The sequence below is a fragment of the Lithobates pipiens genome, unplaced genomic scaffold (genome assembly GCF_037356315.1).
Source record: "Lithobates pipiens isolate NorthernLeopardFrog02 unplaced genomic scaffold, aLitPip1_a1.2 Scaffold_16, whole genome shotgun sequence".
NCBI lineage: Eukaryota > Metazoa > Chordata > Amphibia > Anura > Ranidae > Lithobates > Lithobates pipiens.
This window is the reverse complement of record NW_027507748.1, coordinates 13,924,762-13,943,796: the sequence shown is the minus strand read 5'-3', so window position 1 is coordinate 13,943,796 and position 19,035 is coordinate 13,924,762. Positions and strand designations below refer to the sequence as shown.

General features: G+C 48.4%; 1 protein-coding gene across 1 annotated transcript in view; it reads left to right on the top strand.

Moving 5' to 3' along the window:
• The window catches only part of GSK3B (glycogen synthase kinase 3 beta), a 130,760-nt gene that overhangs the window by 35,113 nt on the left and 76,612 nt on the right, over positions 1-19,035 (top strand). The window contains 1 exon segment of the mRNA XM_077479374.1: positions 12,940-13,134. Within this exon segment, the coding sequence (XP_077335500.1) occupies positions 12,940-13,134 (195 nt within the window).

Genomic DNA, 19,035 nt, shown 5'->3' with positions numbered 1-19,035 from the left:
ATTTTATGCTTTTGGGGTTTCAATACTTCTCATAATCCCTTTGTTTCCTCTGTCTTGGCTTCTCAGTCATAATAAATTCTTTCTAATCCAGTAGCTGGGAATGTGACCGTCAGTAACTATCATCGTCTCTTCTAAAAAGCTCTGACCTGTAGCCATCTCTTGTAATGGGGCCGATCCCACTTGTGACACGCCCGTCTCCCGGGACCGGGGTTGTGAGCTCCGGCCCCCCACCATACACGGCTCAATTATTCTGCTCTTCAACCCATCGATTGAATGAGAAAAATAAAAAATAAATCAAGAGATTCCCTCATATGTGTCATATGTGTGTGTGTATATGTATGTATATATATATATATCTATATAGTGTGATCTGGCACTTCCAGGTAGGGGGCACACGCCCCTTGTACTGTAATTTAGATGCCTACCTGCGGTTGCTGGTCAATGGGTGCCCCGCCAGGACACCCGCTGATCGTGGAGGAGAGACACAGAACAGAGCGCTGCCTATGTAAACAATGCAGAGCGCTGTCCTGCTGGATTTTCTTTCCCTGCAAAGCTCTACACATGGTACACACACACTTTCTAGGTGCATGTTTAACCCCCCCCCTAGATGTTAACCCCCCTTCCCAGCCAGTGTCATTAGTACAGTGACAGTGTATATTTTTAATACTGTATTCGTGTCACTGGCTCCCACTAATGTGTCAGACTGTCCGCGGCAATATCGCAGTCCCCGTTATAAGTAGGGTTGCCTCGATGCCACTTTTTTAAGACCGAGTACAAGTACCGACACTTCCCCACCCCAAGTACTTGCCGATACGATACTTTTTTTTATTTTTATTTCATGTGACAGTTTTTAAAGCATAATACAGATTAAGTGGCACTGATATGCAGCATTGATGAGCACTGATAGGATTAACTGGCACTGACTGGTAGCTGGCACTTATAGGTGGCACTGACTGGTACTTATAGGTGGCACTGACTGGTGGCTGACACTTATAGGTGGCACTGACTGGTACTTATAGGTGGCACTGACTGGTGGCTGGCACTTATAGGTGGCACTGCCTGTTGGCTGGCACTGACTGGTACTTATAGGTGGCACGGACTGGTGGCTAGCACTGATAGGTAGCATTGATAGGTGGCGATGGCACTGACAGGTGTCTGGCACTGAGCGGCACTTATGGGCATTGGGCACTGATGATAGGTGATATTTATGGTCAGGCACTGAAATGCCATGAGCAAAGGCTGCCTACGACGGCCCATCTTGGTACTCCTTGCACTCGGCCGCATAAAAGTAGCGGCGGCCATCTTGTTACACCCTAACCGAACTATATGGGCTGGGTGTAACAAGATGTCCGCTGCTGGCTTTCTGCGGCCAAGTGCATGGTGTACCAAGATGGGTGTCTGGATGTCCAACCACCTGACGTCAACACAGATCATCACTTCCTTTGTTCCGTCCGCCGAATTCCGGTTGCGCCGGTTCACTTTATCTCTCGCGGGTATCGGATCTGGCATCGGGAGCACAAGTACTCGCACAAATGCTCGGTATCCATAATTTTCTAGCAAATAAAAAAAAAAAAAACAGAAAAAGGTTCAGACTTTAAGTGGTTAAACTTCCTGCGTCTTCACACAGTTTTGTCCCTTTGATCCAAGAGGGTTACCCAGCATGCACCTCTCCACGGCTTTTCCAGGAAGAGGTATCGATTTTGGGCTTCACGTGCCCACAATTATGATGGCCGCGGCCACAACAGGAGGGAGAAAATAGTGATTGTGATTTTTTTTTTTTTTTTTTTGCAACATTCAAAATGAACCGTGTATCCTTGTGTTTTTATTTATTTATTAATTTTTTTTGTTTTTTTTTTTAAATAATTTATTAATCCTAGGTTCAATTTAAAAAAAATAAAATAAAATTTTTCCGTGACTCGGCTTTAACGTGCTGTGAACATTTTCTCTCCAGCATTGTGTTATTTCCCGGTGACGTGCCTGGAAGGGAGGCTTCTGCGTAATCTGCACAGTGATTGTTGGACGTCTTGGCGGAACTCGCTCTCTCTACTTGCGGTGTCTTGTTTTGTCTCCGCGTGGGATTTTATGTTCCGCAGAATCGTATCTGCTTTTATCGGTTTCCTCCCGTCTCTCTGGATCAGACTGTTCTTCCCACCATCCTGGGGGGGGGGGGGGGAGGGGTGTGACGGCCGCCTGTCCCTCCGCCGCCATGTCCCCTCTCACCCACTGGCAATGCCCTTCTGTTTAAAATGTACCCAGTAATCTCCGTGGTCAGGGCCACGCCGGGCTCCGCACTGTGTGCTAGAGAGGCTGGTTGCCATCGCATTGCGACCGGAGTGTCGGCTTGTTTGGCTGCTAGATTATTAGTGAATAAAAAAAAAAAAGCGTCTGAATCTGAGGAGTCCGTTATCTGCTGGCAAATGTCTGTCTGTCTGGTTTTCAGGCTCCGTGCGCACTGAAGCTCATAAACTGATGTTTTTGGGAGTTTGGGCGTCTTTTTTTTTTTTTTTGTTCTTTTTCCTTTTTTATTTTTCTTTTTTTTTTTTTTTTTTTTTTCCCTTTTTTTTCTTTTTTTTTTTTTTTTTTTTCGTGGACGTTTGTGGCTGTTTTCTGCACGCCATAAAATAGCTTTCTTGTGTCGTCTTTTTTTCTGACCACAAAAAAAATGACCAAACACTGATAAACATCAATAAACGCTCAAAAATGCGGCTCACCGGCGTTTTAATGTTTTTTGATCCATTGAAAAAAAAAAATTAAATTAAAAAAAAAAAAAAAATTTAAAAAATGTAAAAAACAAAAACGCTAATGAACTTTTTTTTTTTTTTTTTTTTTTGGGAGGGAGGGAAGAGGAAATAAAATTGTAAATGTGATTATTATGTATGTAAGTAATATATATGTTTGAAATTGTTTAACTATGTGTAATTCTTTATAATAATTGAAAATAAAAATAGAATTGGGGAAAAAAAAAAAAAAAAAGTTGAAAGACTCACTGCAAAACTACTGCCGCTTTTATAAAGTTATTTTAACGTTCGTGGTGCGTGGAGCCTAACACTTTTTTTTTTTTTTTTTTTTTTTTTTTTTATAACGATTTTCTCATGCAATTGAATGGATAAATGGATCCTGCGTCTATATGGGATGTGAGAGAAGCTCCGGTGGGCATGCAGAAAGGGCTGTTTTCCCTTTGATTACTCTCATACATGGGTATGAAACGCATTGCAGGAAACGCAAACATTAAGTAAAAACCACACTACAGTTAATTTTAGGGCAAGCAAATGCGATATTTTATTTATATATATATATATATATATATATATATATATATATATATATATATATATTTTTTTTTTTTTATATATATATATAATATATATATAATATATATATATATATATATATATATATATATATATTTTATATATATATATATATATATATATATATATATTTTATATAAAATTTTATATACATTATGGCTTTTTTTTTTTTTTCTTGGGAGAGGTGCATGTGATCGGCACAGGGCCAATCAGCACTGTACAGACAGAGGGTCAGAAGCCCTGGTGCCTCATAGGACAGCTCAGTGCAGTATGAAAACTCCTCCTACAAGCTTCACCAGCAACTGATAGGAGTCCCAAGACTTCTATATACTGCTGATGAGAAAAGGGTGTTTAGCCGTTCATATTTACTAAAATAACTGCATTTCCATGTTCTGTGTACTATGGGAGAGCAGATATAGTGAATACAAAGGGCCAGGGTTTAGTAACACTTTAAGGCGTTCAGCATAGGAAGCAGTGGCGGCTGTTTTTTTTTTTTTGGGGGGGGGGGGGGGGTCCGGCACTTACCCCATCATGGCGGGAGTCAGGCAGTGCGACGCAGCGGCTCAGCTCCGAGTCCTCTCCTTCACACCGGCTTCCAGCTCCTCCCCTTCTCCTCCTCCTCGTCGTCCAATAAGATCTCCTGCCCTTTCAGCCAAAATCGGGTGTCAAAACCCGCTTCTTGATTGGCCGATTGGAGGATGAGGAGGATCAGTGTTACAACAGCGAATATTCGTTGGCTGCTGCAAAAAACACACCTGAATGGGCTTGGAGCGCACTCTATGCGACCCCCGAGCCCACCGTATATTGAAGCCTATGAGAGACTCTTGCTCTAAAATCGGTGCTTCAAAAAAAAAAAAAAAAAAAAAAACAGCCCCTCCCCCATATTGGAATCCATGCGTCAGTGAACTGAAAGGGGCCGGGCGCATGGATGGGGGAGGCAGTGATAGATATAGGGGGGGGAGGCAAATGTTAATTTTTTAATTTTATTTTTTTTAAGTAAAAGGATAAAATATTATATTATATTATATTATAGAGAGGAAAAAAAAAGAAGACAAATATAAAAATAAAAGAAAAGTACACCGCAGGCAGCAACCCGATTTCCCCTTTCATCCTCCCAGCACACCGCCGAGAAAGAACATGACGATCTGATTGGTTGCTAGGGCAACAAGACCCATTCTTCCTTTACAAGGCTGCTAAACGAGGTCTGCTGAATTAAAGTAAAATTTGCGGGAAACAATGTAAAATAAACTTAATATCGGAAGGAGAGAAAAAAAAAAAAGGTATGAAATATTTTACGCCCGGGCCGCAGCGCGGTCCATTACGGCTTCCCAGCAGGTGAAGGTAAATGGCGGCTCTCCGGGTTTTCAGCCTCGTGGCTGGAGGCAGAGACGCGTCGTACGCCTTATTATTATTATCCGTCTCGCGCTAATTAGGGGCGAACGACTGCTCATCGAACAGCCTAGATAAATAAGCCTTTCAAGCTCGGCACAGCTGGAAAATACCTCGCCGTGGTGTCCACCGCCAAAGCCCGCCGGCTAATGACATTCGCTCTTATGTAATAAGATGTGGAGGGTGAAGGAGTGATTAACACGGCCGGCTCCGGAGCCAACTGAGAAATAAGATTATTCCCAATACAAAAACGGGGAAGGAGGACCTGTTATATAAGAACACACCTGGGGCTTGTCACTAGGAAAGGATACAAGTCCCAGGACACCACGGATCAATAACACGATCAATCGGTGTCTGTGCAATGTTTGGGAGCCTCGCTGGACCCCATTCATCAGTGATGACATAGCAAGCACTTGTGTCAATTGCAATGTCATCTCTTAAAAATTTGGACCACAAACATTCACGATCCACTTTATTAGGGCCACCTTCCTAGTAGTGGGTTGGACCCCCTTTATTGGGTCTACCTTGCTAGTAGCAGGTTGGATCCCCTTTATTGGGTCCGCCTTGCTAGTAGCAGGTTGGATCCCCTTTATTGGGTCCGCCTTGCTAGTAGCAGGTTGGATCCCCTTTATTGGGTACACCTTGCTAGTAGCAGGTTGGATCCCCTTTATTGGATACACCTTGCTAGTAGCAGGTTGGAGCCCCTTTATTGGGTCCACCTTGCTAGTAGCAAGTTGGACCCCCTTTATTGGATACACCTTGCTAGTAGCAGGTTGGACCCCCTTTATTGGATACACCTTGCTAGTAGCAGGTTGGATCCCCTTTATTGGGTCCGCCTTGCTAGTAGCAGGTTGGATCCCCTTTATTGGGTCCGCCTTGCTAGTAGCAGGTTGGATCCCCTTTATTGGATACACCTTGCTAGTAGCAGGTTGGATCCCCTTTATTGGATACACCTTGCTAGTAGCAGGTTGGATCCCCTTTATTGGGTCCGCCTTGCTAGTAGCAGGTTGGATCCCCTTTATTAGGTCCACCTTGCTAGTAGCAGGTTGGATCCGGTCCGCCTTGCTAGTAGCAGGCTGGATCCCCTTTATTGGATACACCTTGCTAGTAGCAGGTTGGATCCCCTTTATTGGATACACCTTGCTAGTAGCAGGTTGGATCCCCTTTATTGGGTCCGCCTTGCTAGTAGCAGGTTGGATCCCCTTTATTGGGTCCGCCTTGCTAGTAGCAGGTTGGATCCCCTTTATTGGATACACCTTGCTAGTAGCAGGTTGGATCCCCTTTATTGGATACACCTTGCTAGTAGCAGGTTGGATCCCCTTTATTGGGTACACCTTGCTAGTAGCAGGTTGGATCCCCTTTATTGGATACACCTTGCTAGTAGCAGGTTGGAGCCCCTTTATTGGGTCCACCTTGCTAGTAGCAGGTTGGAGCCCCTTTATTGGGTCCACCTTGCTAGTAGCAGGTTGGACCCCCTTTATTGGATACACCTTGCTAGTAGCAGGCTGGATCCCCTTTATTGGATACACCTTGCTAGTAGCAGGTTGGATCCCCTTTATTGGGTCCGCCTTGCTAGTAGCAGGTTGGATCCCCTTTATTGGGTCCGCCTTGCTAGTAGCAGGTTGGATCCCCTTTATTGGGTCCGCCTTGCTAGTAGCAGGTTGGATCCCCTTTATTGGATACACCTTGCTAGTAGCAGGTTGGATCCCCTTTATTGGATACACCTTGCTAGTAGCAGGTTGGATCCCCTTTATTGGATACACCTTGCTAGTAGCAGGTTGGATCCCCTTTATTGGGTCCGCCTTGCTAGTAGCAGGTTGGATCCCCTTTATTAGGTCCACCTTGCTAGTAGCAGGTTGGATCCGGTCCGCCTTGCTAGTAGCAGGCTGGATCCCCTTTATTGGATACACCTTGCTAGTAGCAGGTTGGATCCCCTTTATTGGGTCCGCCTTGCTAGTAGCAGGTTGGATCCCCTTTATTGGGTCCGCCTTGCTAGTAGCAGGTTGGATCCCCTTTATTGGATACACCTTGCTAGTAGCAGGTTGGATCCCCTTTATTGGGTACACCTTGCTAGTAGCAGGTTGGATCCCCTTTATTGGATACACCTTGCTAGTAGCAGGTTGGAGCCCCTTTATTGGGTCCACCTTGCTAGTAGCAGGTTGGACCCCCTTTATTGGATACACCTTGCTAGTAGCAGGCTGGATCCCCTTTATTGGATACACCTTGCTAGTAGCAGGTTGGATCCCCTTTATTGGATACACCTTGCTAGTAGCAGGTTGGATCCCCTTTATTGGATACACCTTGCTAGTAGCAGGTTGGATCCCCTTTATTGGGTCCGCCTTGCTAGTAGCAGGTTGGATCCCCTTTATTAGGTCCACCTTGCTAGTAGCAGGTTGGATCCGGTCCGCCTTGCTAGTAGCAGGCTGGATCCCCTTTATTGGATACACCTTGCTAGTAGCAGGTTGGATCCCCTTTATTGGGTCCGCCTTGCTAGTAGCAGGTTGGATCCCCTTTATTGGGTCCGCCTTGCTAGTAGCAGGTTGGATCCCCTTTATTGGATACACCTTGCTAGTAGCAGGTTGGATCCCCTTTATTGGGTACACCTTGCTAGTAGCAGGTTGGATCCCCTTTATTGGATACACCTTGCTAGTAGCAGGTTGGAGCCCCTTTATTGGGTCCACCTTGCTAGTAGCAGGTTGGACCCCCTTTATTGGATACACCTTGCTAGTAGCAGGCTGGATCCCCTTTATTGGATACACCTTGCTAGTAGCAGGTTGGATCCCCTTTATTGGATACACCTTGCTAGTAGCAGGTTGGATCCCCTTTATTGGATACACCTTGCTAGTAGCAGGTTGGATCCCCTTTATTGGGTCCGCCTTGCTAGTAGCAGGTTGGATCCCCTTTATTGGATACACCTTGCTAGTAGCAGGTTGGATCCCCCTTATTGGGTCCGCCTTGCTAGTAGCAGGTTGGATCCCCTTTATTGGGTCCGCCTTGCTAGTAGCAGGTTGGATCCCCCTTATTGGGTCCGCCTTGCTAGTAGCAGGTTGGATCCCCTTTATTGGGTCCGCCTTGCTAGTAGCAGGTTGGATCCCCTTTATTGGGTCCGCCTTGCTAGTAGCAGGTTGGATCCCCTTTATTGGGTCCGCCTTGCTAGTAGCAGGTTGGATCCCCTTTATTGGATCCCCTTGCTATTACTGGTTTGGACCCCATTTTACCTTCATTCTTGGTGGAATAGATACAACAAGGTGTTGGAAACATTCCTCGGAGATTTTTCTCCATAGTGACATCATAACATCACACAGTTGCTGCAGATTTGTCGGCTGCACATTTATAATGGGAATCCCCCGTCCCACCACATCCCAAAGGGATCCTAGATGCCATGTGTTTTTGAGAGCTCTTGGGAGGGGGGAGGGGGAGGGGGGGGGGGGTGTACATGGTGGTCCAGAGACTGATGTGACCGGCTCAGTGTTCTCTGTACAGCACTGTGGTATATGTCAGAGCTATATATCAAACGTATATTATGCATAATCGGACGTTCTATGGGCTGCTAGAAAATATCTCGGGCAGCTTTTGGTAAAAACAAAGTGCCACGATGGTGAAGTGTCTCGTCCTCCACCCTGTGAGGATTTAAAACCCCCCAACATATTGAGCCCAGCTCTATTTACTTCAATGCAGGATGGCGGCGTGTGTGGGGGAAGTCTTTGATCTGTTCTAGAAAAGCGGGAACAAAATAAAGAGCACAGCATGTGGCCCGGCCGCCCCTCCCCCCCAGCGCCTGTCATATACAGAGCAGACCCCTCTACAAGTCAGTAACACCTGTCCCCACCAAGGACACAGAGCTACTACTAGACAAATACCCGGAGCAAAGCCTTCAACATCACATACTACCGCTACAAAAACAAAAAATGTTCATGCTGCAACCGTCGCTTTAATGGCTATTTATAGACTTTTTTTTTTTTTTTTTTTCAAAAGCTTTTTATTTATATAATTTTTTTTCCCCCCACATTTTACATGCAGACCACGCTGTCCAGCAAAAGTGACGGTTACTGGACAACAAACCGTAATCAGGGCGGAGTCACGCTAGATTTGTTGTGATAACAGTTGTGGATCGCTCTTCACACATCGGTCTGCGTCCAATGAGCTCGGCTTTTTTTTTTTTTTTTTCTTACCCAGTTCAGACCTGTCAACCTATGACAATGGGGGGCGGGACTGGCATGACCACCCAGTTACAAGAACGACAGCAATTTCCGATGTCATATGTCGTCCGTTCGTTCCCATGGAGAGCAAATATATATATATTTTCTACATGCCACTCACAGCACTTGTATTTAACCGCTTCAGCCCGGAAGATTTTACCCCCCTTTCCTTGAGCAGAGCATTTTTTTTTTGCGGTTCGGCGCTGCGTCCCTTTGACAATTGCGCGGTCGTGCCACGTGGCTCCCAAACAAAATTGATGCCCGGTTGTATTTTGATCACCTCCGCAGTTTTTATTTTTTACGCTATAAACAAAAAATAAATAAATAAAAAAGGAGCGACAATTAAAAAAAAAAAAAAAAAAAACAATATTTTTTACTTTTTGCTATAATAAATATGGCCCCAAAAAAAATTCAAAAAAAAAAAAAAAATTTTTCCTCAGTTTAGGCCGATATGTATTTTTCTACATTATTTTTGGTAAAGCAAAAAAAACAACGCAATAAGCGAATATTGATAGGTTTGCGCAAAAGACAGATATGATATATATATATATATATATATATATATATATATATATATACACATTTTTTTATAATATATCATTTTATATTTTTTATTATTTATTTTATATATATATATATGCGCCTTTTCCCAACCTAAAAACGCACCATTGTGTTTTTTGCTGACAGTAATGTCTTTCTTCTGGCAACTCTGCCATAAAGCCCAACTCTATGGAGCGTGCGGCTTATTGTCCTCCTACCCTGTTTCCCCTAAAATAAGACCTAGTGTGATTGCTGGTGATAGCTGCAATAAAAGCCCTACCCCCCAAATAAGCCCTAGTTAAAGTCCTTGTAGGTCTTCTTTTCAGGGTAGGGCATATTTATGAGGAAACAGGGTAGGGCTTATTTGGGTGGTAGGGCTTATATTGCAGCCAACACCGACAATCACGCTAGGTCTTATTTTAGGGGAAACAGGGTATGTACAGATACTCCAGTCTCTGCTGTGGAACTCTGCACCTACTCCAGGATTACCTTCGGTCTCTGTGCTGCCTCTCTGATTTAATGCCCTCCTTGCCCGCTCCGTGAGTTTTGGTGTGCGGCCGTCTCTTGGCAGGTTTGCCGTTGTGCCATGTTCTTTCCATTTGGTTATGATAGATGTGATGGTGCTTCAAGGGATCGTCCAAGATTTGGAGAACGTTTTTATAACCTAACCCTGACTTGTACTTCTCAACAACATTGTCCCCTTACTTGTTTGGAGAGTTCCTTGGTCTTCATGGCAGTGTTTGGGTTAGTGGTGCCTCTTGCTTAGGTGTTGCCGCCTCTGGGGCCTTTCTCAAAGGTGTGTCTATGTAATGACAGGTCATGTGACACTGAGATTGCACACAGGTGGACATCATTTCACTAATTATGTGACTTCTGAAGGTAATTGGTGGCACCAGAGCTTTTTACGGGCTTCATAACAAAGGGGGGTGAATACATACGCACATACGCCAATTATCAGATTTTTATTTCTGAAAAATAGTTTTATGTATATATTTTTCTAATTTTACTTCACCAACTTGGACTATTGTGTTCTGATCATCATATAGAATTCAGATAAAAAAAAAAACATTGAACTAAAGGCTGTAATGTAACAAAATGGGTAAAAAGTCAGGGGGGGAGGGGTGGGGGGTGAATAATTTTTCAAGGCACTGTAGAACACCAACCTTACACTGGGACTATTATGGAGCACCGACCTGAAGAGGCAAAAATCAAATACTGAGACGAACTTCCACCAGCCAGAGTATGGGGCCTTCAAGAGATTCCAGGGGGGGGGTGGGGATGGGTGCAGGCAGATGGAGGGACAATAGCAATCAGGACAAGTTATCCATCAATCAATGTTTATTACCAAAGTAGCCGGCCAGCTGGCCTCTGCCCCCCCATGTAATAATGGTAGCCCGGCTTTGCAGATTCTTTGGAATCCAGCATCATTGTGAATTTAACCAGCTTTACCCACATCAAATATGCAGGAAGTGATTCCACCAAAAATTATTTGTGTGTGTGTGTGTATATGTATATATATATATACATATATACATATATATATATATATATATATATATATATATATATATATATATATATATATATATATACACACAAAAAAAGTTTTGTAATAAATAATTGTAAAAAAGGAAATGGTAATAATAATTTATATAGTAATAATTGTATTTATATATATTTTACTAATAATAATAATTAAAAAAAATATAATTTTTTTTTTTTTTTTTTTTAGTGTGAGTCCCCTGTTGCGCGCATGCTTTTTTTTTTTTTTTATATAAATGTCAGTGGTTGCACAGCGGTTTTTTAATCTATTTAAAAAAATATATATATAGATACGTTTAAAAAAAAAAAAAATCAGTTAATAGTATAAAAATAGATAATTAAAAAAAACTTTTTTGATTTACTTTTATTGCTGTCAAACGTAAACATTGCTTATTACAGGTCCTCTTTATGGAGAAATTTGCATTGCATTCCATTCAGTGGAGCCATGGGGGGGGGTGTCTTTTAGACTAGAGCAGTGATGGCGAACCTTGGCACTCCAGATGTTTTGGAACTACATTTCCCATGATGCTCAACTACACTGCAGAGTGCAAGAGCATCATGGGAAATGTAGTTCCAAAACATCTGGAGTGCCGAGGTTCCCCTTCACTGGACTAGACCCTGTCTCATTAAAGAGAACCTGTCGCCAAATCATCACAGGCCGCAGCTTCGGCCTAGCTAGTCCACAAGGCCGGACCTGTGGACTAGGCCGAAGCTGCATGCTCCCTAAAAACTCCTGCTGCAGTTCAGGACCGGTACGGTGTCCATCAAAAAAAACAAAAAAAAAACGATTTGAATCGTGAATAGTTTTTTTTTTTTTTTTTTTTTTTTTTTTGAGAAAATTGCCCAGCTCTATTACTTAGTGCAACCTTCTTTTATATTTCACAAAAATATATTATATATATATGTCTACCCTAATGTTGTAAAGCGCTACGTAAACTGTCGGTGCTATAGAAATCCTTAATAATAATAATAAAATATAAATATATATTTTCTAGCAATACAACTGGGGGGGGGGGGCGGGCAACTCAATATTGAACCCCACGGACAAAGACTGGGAGACCATTAAAGTTCATGTGTGTGAAGGCAGGCGTCCCAATACTTTTGGTAATATGGTGGATGTCCTGAGCCTCATTTTGGGGGTCAAACGCACTGGAGGTGTGGGAGATGGGTCTAGGCAGATAGCGATGGGCTTTGTTTGTTTGCTCAAGTAGCAATAAAGTTTTTATTATTATTTTTGTAGAGAAGAGGGGTTCTCTCCAGTGGCGTGCTTAGCAGAGAGCACCGGAGAGGGTTTTCTGATTATAGAACAAGTGGGTGGTGTCAGATTTTTTTAGGCTTAAATGTTTATAAAAGGGTGAAGGGATCACCTCAAGATCTCCGGTCTGTGAGAAATATTTGGTCTGCCCCGTACTTTATCCTGGAGTAACATATTCAAAAAAAAAAAAGTACATTATATCCTTTTAAAGTCGTCATAAAACCCTCACAAATATCAAGTGAAGAGACTTTCCTCGGGCTACGCTCAGAAAATGAAACGAATCCTCCTACATAAGTTGTACATATTTATCTGCAGTCTTCTCTACATCTGTATAAAGTGCTGATGCTGAATTTTTATAAGCTCGTTTTGAGGGTTCAGAGAAAATAAAAAATAAATAAAAAGGGGGCGGAGAGCTGATGTTACTCCTGCAGAGCTCCGTGAGTAGAGCTGATTGGAGGAAACGGACCCCGCCCTTCACACAGGAAAACTTGTCAGGAGTGAAAGAGGAAGGAAGGCAGCAGATAGAATTTACTTCTGACTTTGTGAGTTTGCACTTCCTGCAATAAAGTTTTGTTTTATATATAAAAAAAAAAAAAAAAAAAAACAACCCAGCAGACATGCAGCCTGTTCATTGTGTCTGTAAATGTTTGCGTCTTATGAAATTCCTTCTGCGATTCTTACCCCGTTTTTTTTTCCTCTTCAGGAGACAAGGATGGCAGTAAAGTTACCACTGTAGTCGCCACACCAGGCCAGGGTCCCGACCGACAGCAAGAGGTCAGCTACACGGACACCAAGGTGATCGGCAACGGCTCCTTCGGTGTGGTCTATCAGGCCAAACTCTGCGACTCAGGGGAACTGGTGGCAATCAAAAAGGTTCTGCAGGACAAAACGGTTCAAGGTGAGCGAAGGGGGAGGGGTCATGTGGGGGGAGGGGTCATTTTTAATTTTTTTTGGTTTATAAAGGTCTTTCTCCTGATTCAGAGAGGCCAGGAAAGCCAGTGTCTAACAGGTGACCCGTCATATCCTGGGTTCTGTCTGATGATTTGAACTGACCGGCATCTGAATGTGGCATTTTGTTCTTTGTCATGGGGAGGGGGGGTGGGGGGGAAGGCTGCTGGTGGTACAGAGGAATTCCTGCACCCCTCAGATCACCCCCAATTCCTGCACCCCTCAGATCACCCCAATTCCTGCTCCTGCTCCCCTGAGATCACCCCCAATTCCTGCACCCTGAGATCACCCCAATCCCTGCACCCCTCGGATCAACCCCCAATCCCTGCACCCCTCGGATCACCCCCAATCCCTGCACCTACACCCCTCGGATCACCCCCAATCCCTGCACCTACACCCCTCGGATCACCCCAAGTCTTGCACCCCCCCCCCCCTAAATCTGCTCATATCACCCCAATTTCTACACATTTACAAGACCAGGGTTTTTCTATTTATATCTGCTTCAGCTAGTAGCCGCTCTTGCAGCAGTTAGAGGGTAGATGGATGGGCATCTTCTTCTTCTCACATAATAACCTCGGCAGCATAGACGGGTATGCTGGTCCTGGCGGAGAGTCGTCTTCTAAATACCTAAATGCCGGTGATGTCCAGGTGGGCCTGTATAAAACGTCTTGGGGGGGGGGTCTGAGGGCAAAGAGGAAATCGGCCGCCTAGTGAGGCCTTTTTTTGTTTTTTTGTTTGTTTTGTTTTTGTTGTTTTTTGTTTGTTTTTTTTTGTAGAGGTCGGGGCCTTCAGGAGGCAGAGCAGCCCGGAGTACAAACACTCTTCTGGGCCATGTGATGATCTTCTGGGTGGTTATCTCTCTCTCTTCCCTCCCTCCCCCTCATGTTGTTGTCTATCCCCGCTGTATATAGTTCCCCCCATCATCTCCTATTTATGCTACAGAAAGCAGTTTGGACTCTTCAGTAGGAAAAGCTCTGGTTTTATTTGTGAACGCTCGCCGCCTTCACACGCACTGAGACGGGGGGGGGGGGGCGGATCCATCATGTCTATTAATATGCATGTTGTGCAATGGATGCTGTTTGATTGTGACATGCCTGACCCGAACGCACACACACTTCCTGGGCTGCGTCTTTCCTCCTCCCAGCATGGGAAGCCTGGAGCTGTACAGGAATACACTTCACTCCTTACTATGAGTTTCCTTTTATAGGAAACTGAGCTGATCCCCACCTGGCCTGCCATATGTGAAACCGCTGTCAGCTGAATGTAAAAAGAAAAAAATGCTGCAATGAAAAATAAACAAAAAACAGCATGGAGTCCACACCCAATCCATACCAAGCCTTAAACCCCATGCCAAAGTTTAAGGCTACCCTCACACAGGGGGGGGCGCTGTTTAGTGGGTTTAACGCGTGATAGTGGGGCGGGTTTAAACTCCCGCTAGCGGCCGAAAAAAGGTTAAAACTGCTGCGGCGGTGGCGAAGTGCTGGCCGGTTTTTGGCTCTGCCCCAGTGTTTTCAATGGGAAGGGGTGCTTTAGGAGCGGTAAATACATCGCTCCTACACTGCTGCAAAGATGAGCCTGGCAGGACTTTTTTGAACGTCCTGCCAGCGCACCGCTCCGGTGTGGGGGCTTTCACATTGGAGTGAATTGAGCGGCTCTTTAGGGCGATTTGCAGACGCTATTTTTAGCGCTAAAGTTTCCTCACTGTGAAAGTCTCATGTACACAAAACCTCTTCTGAAAGCTGCAAACTGACAGCCGATAAACAAAAGTGAAAAATGTCCTTTTAACAGCTTTTACATACTGAGCTCAGCAGCAGTTATCAGAAGAGGAGATCCCTCCCCAATGTCCACAATGCAGGAAACGCATGTCAGTTATTAACTGTTTCAGCCATTCTGAAATTTAAAGCACAGTGTGCTTTATGTATTCTCTGCCTGTGTGTGTTTCTCTCTCTCTCTCTCTCTCTCTCTCTCTCTCTCTCCTGCCCCCACTGTCTCTCTGCCCCCACTGTCTCTCTGCCCCCCTCTCTGCCCCCCCTCTCTGCGCCCCCCTCTCGCGCTCTCTCTCTCTCTGGCCCCCCCCACTCTCGCTCTCTCTGGCCCCCCTCTCGCTCTCTCTCTCTCTCTGGCCCCCCCTCTCGCTCTCTCTCTGGCCCCCCCTCTCGCTCTCGCTCTCTGGCCCCCCCCTCTCGCTCTCTGGCCCCCCCTCTCGCTCTCGCTCTCTCTCTCTCTGGCCCCCCTCTCGCTCTCTCTCTGGCCCCCCCCGCTCTCTCTCTCTGGCCCCCTCTCGCTCTCTCTCTCTGGCCCCCCCCTCTCGCTCTCTCTCTCTGGCCCCCCCCTCTCGCTCTCTCTCTCTGGCCCCCCTCTCGCTCTCTCTCTCTGGCCCCCCTCTCTCTCTCTCTCTCTCTCTGGCCCCCCCCTCTCGCTCCTCTCTCTCTGGCCCCCTCTCGCTCTCTCTCTCTCTGGCCCCCCCCTCTCTCGCTCTCTCTCTCCTCTGGCCCCCCCCTCTCGCTCTCTCTCCTGGGCCCCCCCCCTCTCGCTCTCTCTCTCTGGCCCCCCCCTCTCGCTCTCTCTCTCTGGCCCCCCCTCTCGCTCTCTCTCTGCCCCCCCCTCTCGCTCGCTCTCTCTCTGGCCCCCCCCTCTCGCTCGCTCTCTCTCTGCCCCCCCCTCCGCTCTCTCTCTCTGGCCCCCCCCTCTCGCTCTCTCTCTCTCTGGCCCCCCCCTCTCGCTCTCGCTCTCTCTCTCTGGCCCCCCTCGCTCTCTCTCTCTGGCCCCCCTCTCGCTCTCTCTCTGGCCCCCCCTCTCGCTCTCTCTCTCTGGCCCACCCACCTCGCTCTCTCTCTCTGGCCCCCACTCTCGCTCTCTCTCCTGGCCCCCCCCCTCTCGCTCTCTCTCTCCTGGCCCCCCCCTCTCGCTCTCTCTCTCTGGCCCCCCCCCTCTCGCTCTCTCTCTCTGGCCCCCCCCCCTCTCGCTCTCTCTCTCTTGCCCCCCCTCTCGCTCTCTCTCTCTGGCCCCCCCCCCTCTCGCTCTCTCTCTCTGGCCCCCCCCCTCGCTCTCTCTGGCCCCCCCCCTCTCGCTCTCTCTGGCCCCCCCTCTCGCTCTCTCTGCCCCCCCTCTCGCTCTCTCTCTCTGGCCCCCCCCTCTCGCTCTCTCTCTCTGGCCCCCCCCTCGCCTCTCTCTCTCTGCCCCCCCTCTCGCTCTCTCTCTGGCCCCCCCTCTCGCTCTCTCTCTGCCCCCCCTCTCGCTCTCTCTCTCTGCCCCCCCTCTCGCTCTCTCTCTCCTGGCCCCCCCTCTCGTCTCTCTCTCTCTCTCTCTCTCCCCCCTCTCGCTCTCTCTCTCTCTCTCTCTCTCTCTGGCCCCCCCTCTCGCTCTCTCTCTCTCCCTCTCTCTCTCTGGCCCCCCCTCTCGCTCTCTCTCTCTCTCTCTCTCTCTCTGGCCCCCCCTCTCGCTCCCTCTCTCTCTCTCTCTCTCTGGCCCCCCCTCTCGCTCTCCTCTCTCTGGCCCCCCCTCTCGCTCTCTCTCTCTGGCCCCCCCTCTCGCTCTCTCTCTCTGTCCCCCCCCTCTCTCCTCTCTCTCTCTGGCCCCCCCCCTCTCGTCTCTCTCTCTGGCCCCCCCTCTCGCTCTCTCTCTCTGGCCCCCCCCTCTCGCTCTCTCTCTCTGGCCCCCCCCTCTCGCTCTCTCTCTCTTCTGGCCCCCCCCTCTCGCTCTCTCTCTCTGCCCCCCTCTCTCGCTCGTCTCTCTCTGGCCCCCCCTCCTCGCTCTCTCTCTCCCCCCCCTCTCGCTCGCTCTCTCTCGGCCCCCCCCTCCGCTCTCTCTCTCTGGCCCCCCCCTCTCGCTCTCTCTCTCTCCTGGCCCCCCCCCTCTCGCTCTCTCTCTCTCTCTGGCCCCCCCTCTCTCTCTCTGGCCCCCCATCTCGCTCTCTCTCTCTCTCTCGCTCTCTCTCTCTGGCCCCCCCCTCTCGCTCTCTCTCTCTGGCCCCCCCTCTCGCTCTCTCTCTCTGGCCCCCCCCTCTCGCTCTCTCTCTCCTGGCCCCCCCCTCTCGCTCTCTCTCTCGTGCCCCCCCCTCTCGCTCTCTCTCTCTGGCCCCCCCCTCTCGCTCTCTCTCTGGCCCCCCCCTCTCGCTCTCTCTCTCTGGCCCCCCCTCTCGCTCTCTCTCTCTGGCCCCCCCCTCTCGCTCTCTCTCTCTGGCCCCCCCCTCTCGCTCTCCCTCTGGCCCCCCCCTCTCGCTCTCTCTCTCTGGCCCCCCCTCTCGCTCTCTCTCTCTGCCCCCCCTCTCGCTCTCTCTCTGGCCCCCCCCTCGCTCTCTCTGGCCCCCCCTCTCGCTCTCTCTGGCCCCCCCCTCTCGCTCTCTCTGTGCTCTGCCCCCCTCTCGCTCTCTCTGGCCCCCCCCCTCTCGCTCTCTCTCTCTGGCCCCCCCCTCTCGCTCTCTCTCTCTGGCCCCCCCTCTCGCCTCTCTCTCTCTGGCCCCCCCCCTCGCTCTCTCTCTCTGGCCCCCCCTCTCTCGCTCTCTCTGGCCCCCCCTCGCTCTCTCTCCTGGCCCCCCTCTCGCTCTCTCTCTGTCCCCCCCCTCTCGCTCTCTCTCTCTCTGGCCCCCTCCTCGCGCTCTCTCTCTCTCTGGCCCCCCTCTCGCTCTCTCTCTCTCTCTCTCTCTCTCTCTGGCCCCCCCTCTCGCTCTCTCTCTCTCTCCTCTCTCTCTCTGCCCCCTCTCGCTCTCTCTCTCTCTCTCTCTCTGGCCCCCCCTCTCGCTCTCTCTCTGGCCCCCCCTCGCGCCTCTCTCTCTCTCTCTCTCTCTCTCTCTCTCTCTCTCTCTCTGGCCCTCGCTCTCTCTCTCTGGCCCCCCCTCTCGCTCTCTCTCTGGCCCCCTCTCGCTCTTTCTCTCTGGCCCCCCCTCTCGCTCTCTCTCTGGCCCCCTCTCGCTCTTTCTCTCTGGCCCCCCCTCTCGCTCTCTCTCTCTCTCTGCGCCCCCCTCTCGCTCTCTCTCTCTCTCTCTGCGCCCCCCCTCTCGCTCTCTCTCTCTCTGCCCCCCCCTCTCGCTCTCTCTGCACCCCCCCTCTCGCTCTCCTCTGCACCCCCCCTCTCGCTCTCTCTCTGCCCCCCCCCCCCCTCTCGCTCTCTCTCTGCCCCCCCCCTCCGCTCTCTCTCTGGCCCTCCATCTCTCTGCCCCCCCCCCCCCCCCTCTCTCTCTCTCTCTGCCCTGTGCTCTCTTGGGAGCAGAAAAAAATGCCCAACTGCTCCTAAATGTCCATTTACCAGCAGCAGTGTACACGAGGCCTAAAAAAATGGCGTAGCATCCCCCCCCCAATCCATACCAGACCCTTATCCAAGCACACAGGCCAGGAAAGAAAGGGGTGAACAAGCATGAACCATACCAGGCCATATACCCTCAACATGAGGGGGGAGCTTTGGGGCGGTGGAGGGGGGCCTTTTCCCCGCAGCCCTGGGCTGTGGTTGTGGGGGTTCCCATGTGAATGACTAGATGGGGGTACATTTCCCTAACCATTCCACCAAAAGTCTAAAAGTCAGCTGACAGCTCATGACTTGTCGGTTGTAAGGACACAAGAGTGGCCAGCTTCCCAGCCCGCTGCTTAACGACCAGCTATTCTCTCTATCATTTTTCAACCGCTTCGAATTCCAATCATTCTGAAAATCTTGAGTCTATTAGAAAATTAAGAAACGAAACGTAAAAAAAAAAAAATGAATCTCTCAGTTCTGCACTTGTCTAATTAGGGGTGGAAGAGCTGCGATTTGAGCAGAAAAAGAGCGACGCAACGCTCAAGTCGCATGTTTTCAGGCGTTTATATTGAAGTCTATGGGGCCAAAAACGCTTGTAATCTGCCATAAAAAGCGCATGTACTTA